This window comes from Poecilia formosa, unplaced genomic scaffold (genome assembly GCF_000485575.1).
Source record: "Poecilia formosa unplaced genomic scaffold, Poecilia_formosa-5.1.2 Scaffold224, whole genome shotgun sequence".
NCBI lineage: Eukaryota > Metazoa > Chordata > Actinopteri > Cyprinodontiformes > Poeciliidae > Poecilia > Poecilia formosa.
In genome coordinates this window covers 522,112-531,332 of record NW_006800163.1, presented here as the reverse complement: position 1 = coordinate 531,332, position 9,221 = coordinate 522,112, and the positions used below count along the sequence as shown (strand labels likewise).

General features: G+C 37.0%; 2 protein-coding genes across 3 annotated transcripts in view; one reads left to right on the top strand and one right to left on the bottom strand.

The window, feature by feature from the left end:
* The window catches only part of LOC103149387 (retinal guanylyl cyclase 2-like), an 18,079-nt gene extending 11,421 nt beyond the window's left edge, over nucleotides 1-6,658 (bottom strand). The window contains exons 1-10 of one of the 2 annotated variants that reach the window (XM_016679871.1): nucleotides 6,569-6,658; nucleotides 6,315-6,427; nucleotides 4,912-5,158; nucleotides 4,061-4,291; nucleotides 3,384-3,539; nucleotides 2,961-3,103; nucleotides 2,443-2,598; nucleotides 1,469-1,618; nucleotides 311-530; nucleotides 17-98 (exon numbers count right to left, since the gene is read on the bottom strand). In XM_016679871.1, coding sequence (XP_016535357.1) covers nucleotides 17-98; nucleotides 311-530; nucleotides 1,469-1,618; nucleotides 2,443-2,598; nucleotides 2,961-3,103; nucleotides 3,384-3,539; nucleotides 4,061-4,291; nucleotides 4,912-5,149 — 1,376 coding nt within the window. In that variant the 5' untranslated portion in view covers nucleotides 5,150-5,158; nucleotides 6,315-6,427; nucleotides 6,569-6,658. The remainder of the gene's footprint in view (nucleotides 1-16; nucleotides 99-310; nucleotides 531-1,468; nucleotides 1,619-2,442; nucleotides 2,599-2,960; nucleotides 3,104-3,383; nucleotides 3,540-4,060; nucleotides 4,292-4,911; nucleotides 5,159-6,314; nucleotides 6,428-6,568) is intronic. The other variant, XM_007568513.2, reaches the window with a different exon arrangement.
* Nucleotides 6,659-7,232: 574 nt separating this feature from the next.
* Nucleotides 7,233-9,221, top strand: part of dld (deltaD) — a 16,082-nt gene continuing 14,093 nt past the window's right edge. Inside the window, exons 1-2 of the mRNA XM_007568512.2 lie at nucleotides 7,233-7,355; nucleotides 8,528-8,603. Of these exons, the coding sequence (XP_007568574.2) occupies nucleotides 7,317-7,355; nucleotides 8,528-8,603 (115 nt within the window). The 5' untranslated portion in view covers nucleotides 7,233-7,316. The remainder of the gene's footprint in view (nucleotides 7,356-8,527; nucleotides 8,604-9,221) is intronic.

Below are 9,221 nucleotides of genomic sequence, written 5' to 3'. Positions count from 1 at the left end.
GTGTGCGTGTGCATACCTATACCTCAACCAAAAGAAAGCAGCTGAAGTGAGACCACAAAACAGCAGGAAGAGGAAGAACATTGTCACTGCATCCACACCTGAAATGTAGGAAATGTCTTCTGATCAACAATAAACACCAAAGTCTGACATTTTGCTGACATCACAGACAGTAGAGAGGGTGCTCTACAGATCATACCTCACAGTGACTTCATTAGCTCCACAAGAAACAAAGGTTTTATACAGTAAACCTTTGGAACCAACAAAAAACATTCACAATGTTCCGTCTTCGTCCCTCTGTCATTAGCCCTACCTCCGTTGCAAGCTTCCTCTGGACTGAACCAACAAAAACTGGCTTTGGGGGGTTTTCCTCCTGGGAAGTAGAAGGACCGGCTCAGAGGTCTCAGACCGCCGACTGTTCCGTCAATGTGTGTTGGTCCAAGTGAATGCGTCGGCACAAGGCGGTCGCCATCACTGTCCAGCACCACATACTTGGCCCGAAGGCCAGCCCCGCCTCTACCACCGTATAACACCTGGAACAGAGAAGAAGTCAGTGGTGAAGACAACAGCACAGGGGTTAAGGAGGGTTGTGATGTCAAAGACAAATAAACAGAAGAGTGAAACTTTAACAATAATTTGTTGTCTTTTAAAGAAACAAAACATGAACACGGTTAAACAGCACTGAAGTAGATTTCAGTTTCTAATGAAGACTCTGAACAATTTGAAGACACAAGTTCAACTTTTCATCTTCAAAATGAAAGTAATTTCCAACAATTATTTTATTGTTGATCCAACAAAATCAACAAAATTGATTTTGTTGGATCAATTTTCCAACAAATCTGAAAAATTTATCCTATACTGTAACAGTGCTACAAGTATTGTTTTCCATCATGGTTGTTTTTTCACTTTAAAGTGTTCTGCAGTGGGCCTGAAAGACCGTTTTGAATGAGTGATGCTGCACAGACATGTTCTGAACTTTTTCAGACATGAAAAAGTTCAGAACTGTGATGACTCTGAAAAGAGCCATCAACACAGAGAGAGAGAGAGAGAGAAATCTTTTGATAATGTTAGTTTTTATTCAACCCTCTCATAATTCTGTTTGAGCATTTCCGTTTTGCTTATATAAATCTTGTTACTAACATTGAATTTGATGTGAGTGAGTAGTAATAGAGTAAGAATTGATACTTTTACAAACTAGATCCAATATAACTATTCTGCTTCTACTAAAAGTGCCAGTATTGGAATTATGAGAATAAGATGTTGATATTTTCTTCCTCTCATTGCTTTCATGAAATGAAGAATTTATGCTCCCTGTAACAGAAAGTTCATCCTTCAGCCAGATTTCAGACAAATAAATGATGTATTACATTTAATGAGACATGATATAGATCATATTGATGCTACCCATGCACTGTGTCCAGGCTTCAGTGAAAACATTCACTACAACAAGTCACTTCTTCATGTTTCTGACCTGGTTGAAACCCTGGAAGTCAAAGCCTCCATCTGAGCTGAAGAGCTGATTTCCTGTCACCCAATGTCCTCCACCCGCCTGCCGCCGCTCTTCCACAGCTTTAGCGACAAAGTAGACCATATTAAAGATGGTTCCAAACAGTGGAGACACCTTTGAAGAAAATCAGGGAAAAAGGCATTAAAATGTCAAAAAAAAGAAAGACATGATTACATACACACTTCTATGGAGAGTGATTATGAAGGGTTCTACTGAAACAGAGTCACAACAAGTGTGCAACTGTTAAATGGAGTAGCACTTATGCCAGGAGCGTCCAAACTGTTAGCATCCCTAAGATAAATGTCCCCAGAGGCCAAAATGAGCTTTTTCTCTCCCATCAAAAACGCAAAAATAATATATTTGTGAAACATTTCTCCTTTACCTGCTCCACAATCATATCAACAAGTTCAAATTGAATGAAACCAACATTATTGGCCTTAACATTTACATTTAACTTATCAACTATTATTATTTTCTAATTTGTTGGTCTGTAAAAATGTTTTTAGTTCATTTCCAGCAAGAGAAATGAGAAATTTCTTTTCAAACCTTCGCTGTGTGTCCTTGTGTAAAACCTTGCTGGATGTTTGTGGCATGACTTAGTATGAGATAAAATCTAAAAAAGAAAAAAAAAAAAGAAAAAAAAGAAAGAAAAATTCTTTGTGTTGTATGTTTTCCATTTAACTTGCCATGGAAATCTCATCCTAAGAAAAATGACAAAAAGGTTTCATTTGCATCTGCTCCATACGTTGAACCAAAACAGGGAAGCAGATAAAATGCAGCAGCGCAACGCAAGTTAATCACAAAACTGAAGCTGAAAAAAAAAAAAAAACATCTGCAGGACCTTTGTGACGAACCGTGTCCTGCTTACTCCCATGTCTTTTACACTCGTCATCACTTCATCTTCTTTCTAATATTTTTGTTGCATTTTATTTCTTCACCTCTGTGGCAGAGATTGCGGAGCGGATCTCTCTGGAGATCTGAGCCTGGCGAAAGCTTTCATAGAAACTCTCATCAGAAGCCATGGTAACGGTCAGCACGGCGCTGTAGGCATGACGCAGCTGGGTGTTGTTGGTCAGCAGAGGGAATGTTGTGTCCTGATGGAACAAATAAGAAATATTATTTATCAAAACTTTGAATCAAAAAGATTTTCACAAATGGTCTAAAAATTAAACAGGTTTATTTTAAAGTTGCTATAGTATTTATTTTTATTTTTTTTAAGTAGCTTAGTTCAACAGCAGTTTACTGTGAAAATCAAAATTAACATTTATTGTGATTGTTTTTATGGCATTTTTTTTTTTTGCATAACTACTTGTAATCGTTATAACCTCTGCCAGGACTCCTTTGAAGAATTGATTTTAAATCTCAGTTGGACTTTCCCAGTTAAATAAGGTAAAAACAATAACAATAATAATAAATCATCTAGGTTTATTAGAGTTGGATTAAACAGTTGTCTCACCTGGTAAGGCATGGCATACAGCAGAGCGTCATATGGGATGAAGATGTAACCGTCAGCGATCATCCCCATGTCTAGAGCCTCCAGCAGGAGTTCCCTCTGATGCTCTCCACCAATCAGGACGGAACTCATACACATGATGATCACTTAACAGAAAATAAACTTCATTAGCTGACTGGATTCCACGTCAAGGCAAATGCATCTAATGGCAGCTGAAAATAATAAACTATTTGTTGGTCAAATCTTTTCATGAAAGTGTTGAGTTTAAAATCTGAGAGACAAAATAATGTCTCACTCAGAAGAGGAGATTACTTGAATCGGATTTGTAATTCAACAGTTGAGCAAAGTTATGTTTGACAGTTTTAAATAAGACGATTTGAAGTTTATTTGTCAGTACTAGAATGAAATTTGAGTTTTACAGCTAACCTTTGACTTTGTCGGACTGCCTTATCTCGTTCAGCGCCTCCCGAGCCCCGTCGTTGTTCTTTGTTTCCATGGAAACTACAGGAGCAATTGGCAAGCCCATAGCTCGGAGCGCAGAGGCTACTTCTTCTCCAGTGCTTTCCCAGAGATCAGTTGGGGCTGAGAATGAAAAAAGAGAGAGAGAGAGAGAGAGACAAGAAATCTCTTTTGTTAATTTAATGTTCAGTGTCCTCATTTTTAAGTGAGAGGGTGTTTGTCAAAAAAAAATAAAAAAATGTATAGTCCACCAAAAATGTAAAAGAAATAGAAAACAAATAACATCTAGCAATTACTTAAATAAAAATTGAAGTCCAGTTAGAGGCCAGGTAATAACTTTTGATGGTAATACAGGATTGTATGAAGGAAGTGAAGACAGTTGATCTTGTGAATTCTGGGCGCTATAAGCCACGCCCAGAATGCTCTGCTGCATGCTCTGCTGCATGCAGCAGAGCATGCAGCATCTCTGCTGCATGCTCTGAAAACACACAGGGCACATAATATCCACAGATCCATATGAAGGAGGATGGAAATCCCATCCAGATCTGAGGTCAGTTCCTTAGTAAGAACTGTGAACTACACTTCAATTTGCAAAGTCCATTTTAATGACTTGAGGCCTATGTGGTATGAAATGACTTCCTCACCTGAAATGACTGCAACGTGAGCCCAGCGGAAGAATCTGAGGACAGTTTTGAGGACTTTAATAGGAGGCGTTATGGGGGGCAGGTTCAGCCAGTCATCATCCAGACAGCCTGGAGAAGCCAGGCCTGCCTCCCAGTGCTGGGTGAATAAGGACGCTGCGTGGCAGAGGGTCGGGTTGAAAGGTCCGATGTAAGCATGACCGTAACCCTCCATTTCCCCAAACTCAGTCAATGCTGATAGGAGACAAGTTTCAAGTTGATGGAGTTAAAAAACACCACAAGATTAACTGAATTATAAAAACAAAGCAACACTAAGTCGTTCTTTTCACATTGTTTAGAAAAATCAAGACATTTTCAGATTTGCACTGTTCTTAATTTCAACCTTAAAATGTTACTTTAACAGTGTGTGAACGCGTTCCTTTGCTATCTCACCGTAGGAAGATAGTGAACTAAACTATTTTTTTTCTGGCTCACTGTATTAGGGCCAGAAAAAAATAATACATTTCCGCCAAATAACTCAGAAATTTTTAGATTAATCTCAGAAATTTTCTGAAACAAAAACATGGAAATTTCTGAGTTTGAAAAGTTGAAATTAACTAGAAAACAAATTCAGAACATTTTTTTTTCTCAAAAATTTCACAGATTAATCTAAAAATGTCGTCGTTTTTTTCTAGCAAATTTTTGAATTTTCAAACTCAGAAATGTCCTCTTTCTTTTTGTAAAAAGAAAATTCTGACATATTCTGGTGGAAATTTACTCCACCTGTTTTATCCATTATAGGCCTAATACGCTGTTGTACATTTCCACATAGCTGTTGCAGATAAAAAAAACTCTGCGGTATTTGGTTGCCACACCTTTGGAAACAGAGCAGTCCTCATTGAGCAGTTTCACATCGTACCAGTATCCTCTGCTCATGTAGCTGTCGCTTCTTAGCCGTGATAATGCTAGGTTAGCTGCAGCTACTGGCATTGCTCTGGAGAACAAGGGGTCACAGGACCAGGGGCCAACCAGGGCCAGTTTAAAAGTTGCTGCCCCCACATCGTTGATATAAAGCAACCAGAGAAACAGTCCAAGCCAGGAGACAATCTGCATCTTGGTGACCTGCAAAACATACATGCACATATGTTGGTTTTACTTTAATATAACTCATAAGAGATTAATTAATACTTCAGCTGGCTTAGTCTTAAGGGTAGACCTTTTTTTAACTGAGTGTAATCTTATCCTGTTTTCCTGATTTTATTTCCACTTTTAAATGCCATAATTTTAAAACAAGACACTAGTCACATCATTATATATGTTTTTCCTCTTTCAAATTCAGATCTTTAGTTACATTTCTTGCCTTTTAAGTATATTATATTTCACGGCATTCTTCTACAATTCTTCCTCAGTTTTGTACCCTTTGTCCTGACAGAACAGCAGATTTCTTGCTGAAGGATCGATAGAAAAACCCTTTGCTTGGAAAAAAAAAGTAGTGGAATAAGTCAAACAATGATTCACTTTGAAGAAAAGTTTTTCTGTTTTTAATGCATGCTTTTGGGAAGATTTGGGCTCTTGGTTCAGGACTGGATACATATTCTCTATAATATTAACCCTTTTGAGAATATTATTAAACCTAGAAGCAGCATTTGGATAACTGTGTGAAATTAGGATGCGGTTAAGCCAAATCCAGCAGCCCAAGCTAACAAAGTTTACAGGAGTTTTCAGGGATAGGAAGAGTCAACTGACTTTTTCAACCCTGGAATATTCTGGTGTGTTTTTTTTTTTTACATTAGGTCAGAAGGAAGTGAACTTTCATGTATGATACATTAATTTTATTAATGGGAATTTACTGTGTAGCTTGGTTAAACACACTAAAGTAATCTGAAATCAAAGCCAAATATTTTACAAAAGGCAGTCTGTTGAATCACTATATTTATGTACTTAGTTAATATCAAGGAACTACTAATATGTTACATTAATATTTGTGACTGATTTGTGCGTAAACAAGATGAATGTAGTTTTCATTGATGTTACCAGGAGTGGTTAAAATTAGGTAATTAACAGAAAATATTTCTTTACTGATTATTTTTCCAAGATTATGTCAAGTATTGGTGTTGCTAACTTAACAAAATTGCATTGTGGAAGCAGAACATCACAAAGAATGCAGTGCAACTTTACAGTATAGAAATATGGTTGGGATTGATACATTTCACACCTTCATCTCTGACACAGAACCCGTCTCCTTCCCAAGCGGAATAATGGTCCATTGTGTTCTTACCTGAAGAGAACCAGAATTGTGGAGGTTGATGTTTTTCTGTTTCTCATATGTTTGTTGATTTCTTTAGATTTTCACATCTCATTTCTGTAAACCATCTGCTCCATTTACCTGAACTGTGAATCAGAAGTGCAGAAACACATTACATTATCAGGCTTTTCTAAATGCTTAATAAATAAACGTGTCTACAAACAGATTTTTTAAAAAGTTTTTAATTCAACCCTATGTGTGCTAAAGTGCATGGAGAAAAATTTTACCTTTGTCTTAGAGTTTCATTTGTCCAGAGAAATGTTCGGCTTCACTCAACAGTCTGTGAAAGACGAAGAAGAACACAGCAGAGGGCTGCAGCTGAAATCCTGAGAAGATTTACTCTAATCCTATTAAAAGCTCAAAAAATGTTCAAGATGGTTAGTGTGAGATCAGAGGTTGTGTTGTGTACTTCTATGTGAATTTGTCTTTGCATATGCCACTGTTCCTTATTAGTACGAAAGAGCAGCATTTACATTCAATATCCATTATTGCAAATGGAATTTGTGTAATACAGGCCAGAATCCTCTATAAAACTCTGAAGGAAAACCATTTGGTCCTTCCCTTTATGCATTTGTTGAAGAACATTATGAATCTACAGTGTCCCGTTAAAACAAGGGCATTTATTTTTACCTTAAGGAGAGTGACAGATTTTTAAAAATTCTTCTGGCAGAATCAGATGGATAAATACCAACTTAAAACTGATTTTAATTATTTAATTAATTATGTATTGTTTGTGGGGTTTTTTGTTGTTATTATTACTGGGCTTGGTATTTATCTTAGAGAACGGTATACATTTGAGTTTACATCTGTGATTGTGAAGCCTTTCTGAGCCGCACTCCGATCCAAAGGGTGGCAGTAATTCAACCTGGTAGTCGTTTGCCAACGTCCTTAGAAAGAAGAAGAGTTTCATAAGCCCTTCCTTGCTCGGCTAACCTTCTTGTAGGTTACTTCCTCTCTGTCAGGGACACAGACAAAATGCAGAGCTGTACACAGCTTTACCGTTCTCTCGCCACGGTAAGGATAAGCATGGTTTCTGTTAGAATGTTCACCAAGCGACTGCTGCAGCACGCGGACTTATAAAGGAGGCATTTGTTTTGACTAGCGGCCTGAGGGTGGTTAGCTGCTCTGCTAACAGACTTTCTCCGATAAAGTGGTGTATACAATTCACACTGCCACCGGAAAGATTTAATATTCTGGAAGTTTGGTAAAACGTTATATAATATCGGCATTCTTGCAGACTGTGGCTTGTTTTCATGCAAGATTGGCATGTAAAATAACAGCTAACCAGGCTATTATTTTTATTTACGAGTTTGTTTCCCCCTGCAACTGTTTTGAAATGTACACAGTACCACTATGAATTCTTACTATGTCATTGTTGCTCACCTCCCATTCAATACTATTCACATCAATCTAGCATGATAAATGAATGACCTTTATAGTTATGTACCAATTATCCCTGCTTCTAAAGCATAAACTTTGAGGACACCCACAGTAACAGACGCCATGATAAAGACATAATCTTTGTATACTTTGTCAGAGGTTAGCCTGATAAATGAACATTAATAAACGTACCTCATTTGTGGTTTGCTGTCTTGTAATATAATGTGAAATACCTGCGACCTAATATTCTGGACTATTCATCAGTTTATTTAGCTAATTAAACATTTTAATTTTATTTTTTATTTTTTCAATTGCGGCGTAATCATACCTTTTAAATTACAAGTCGAGAAAAGGTATCGACATTTTGGCTATGCTGGTTCTGTCTTCTCTTTACACCTGTTAGTCCTAACTTTACTATGTTGAGTTTTGAATGTTGACATGATGTGTAATTTAGATAAGTTCTATCAATAAACAGTCGTCTTAAAGCTAAACAGTTTAACAGTGATTACAGCTGCTGATGGGCAGTGAAGCTTGGTCTCAACTAGTCCTTTATTTTGAAGGACAGTTTCGTTCACCAAGATTTCAGTGTACATTTTATTTGTTGTTTTATTTACTTATTGTGGATATTTAAAATGTCTTCAGGTTCTAGTGTTCAATGTTCATAACATAAAATTTAAGTTTATTGATCCTTGAGGGGATGTACTTGCATCACTATGCCATTACCATTATATTGCTTGAAAATGGTCTCAAAACAACAATATTCTGATTTATGGTGTTTTTAACCTTTAGTTTGATTTGCTCAACAGCGAAGTCACCATCTCCCCTTCAAGCTCCATGGAGCCACGGCTTTGTCTGTCAGAACGTATGCTGATAAAGCAGAAAGTAAGTTAATTTTGCCATTTTTAGTAAACAAAAGGTCTTTCAGACACATGATGGTTGGAGATGCACTAAGCAGAGACCTGCGTTCAGGTCCAGCCTGTGGTTTTTGAAAGCTTCCATCTGCTGGTTTTTAGCAAATTCTAAATTTCTTTTAGATCTTTAATGTGCTTCATTACAAATATTTTTCCGAGCCTTGGGCCATGAGGCATCACTAACTAAGATGCGAGCTCACATCCAGTATGTGAAGCTTTCTATAAAACTGGATTTTACTACCATTCTAATGCAAAGATAAGATGATCGAGGAACTGCCTGTTTAACAGATCTTTATCACCTTATTAGACAGTGGAGCAAGAGGAATAAAAAGTCTTGGTCAAAAATAAAAATAAATCTATTTTTGCCATGTGCACAACTTTAAGTGATGCAAAATGACATCTCAGGCCTAATTAGGTCTGCCGCAATAAATCAATTAATCGCATAATAAATAAAAACAAAACTCGACAATTTATTTTTGAATGATTTATCGTTTTTCTCTTTTCTCTCTTTCTCCAAAAACCTGGATGATAAAAGTCTTTAATCTGGTACTTTGGTCTCAACCAGCTCCTTTTTTGAAGGACAATTTAG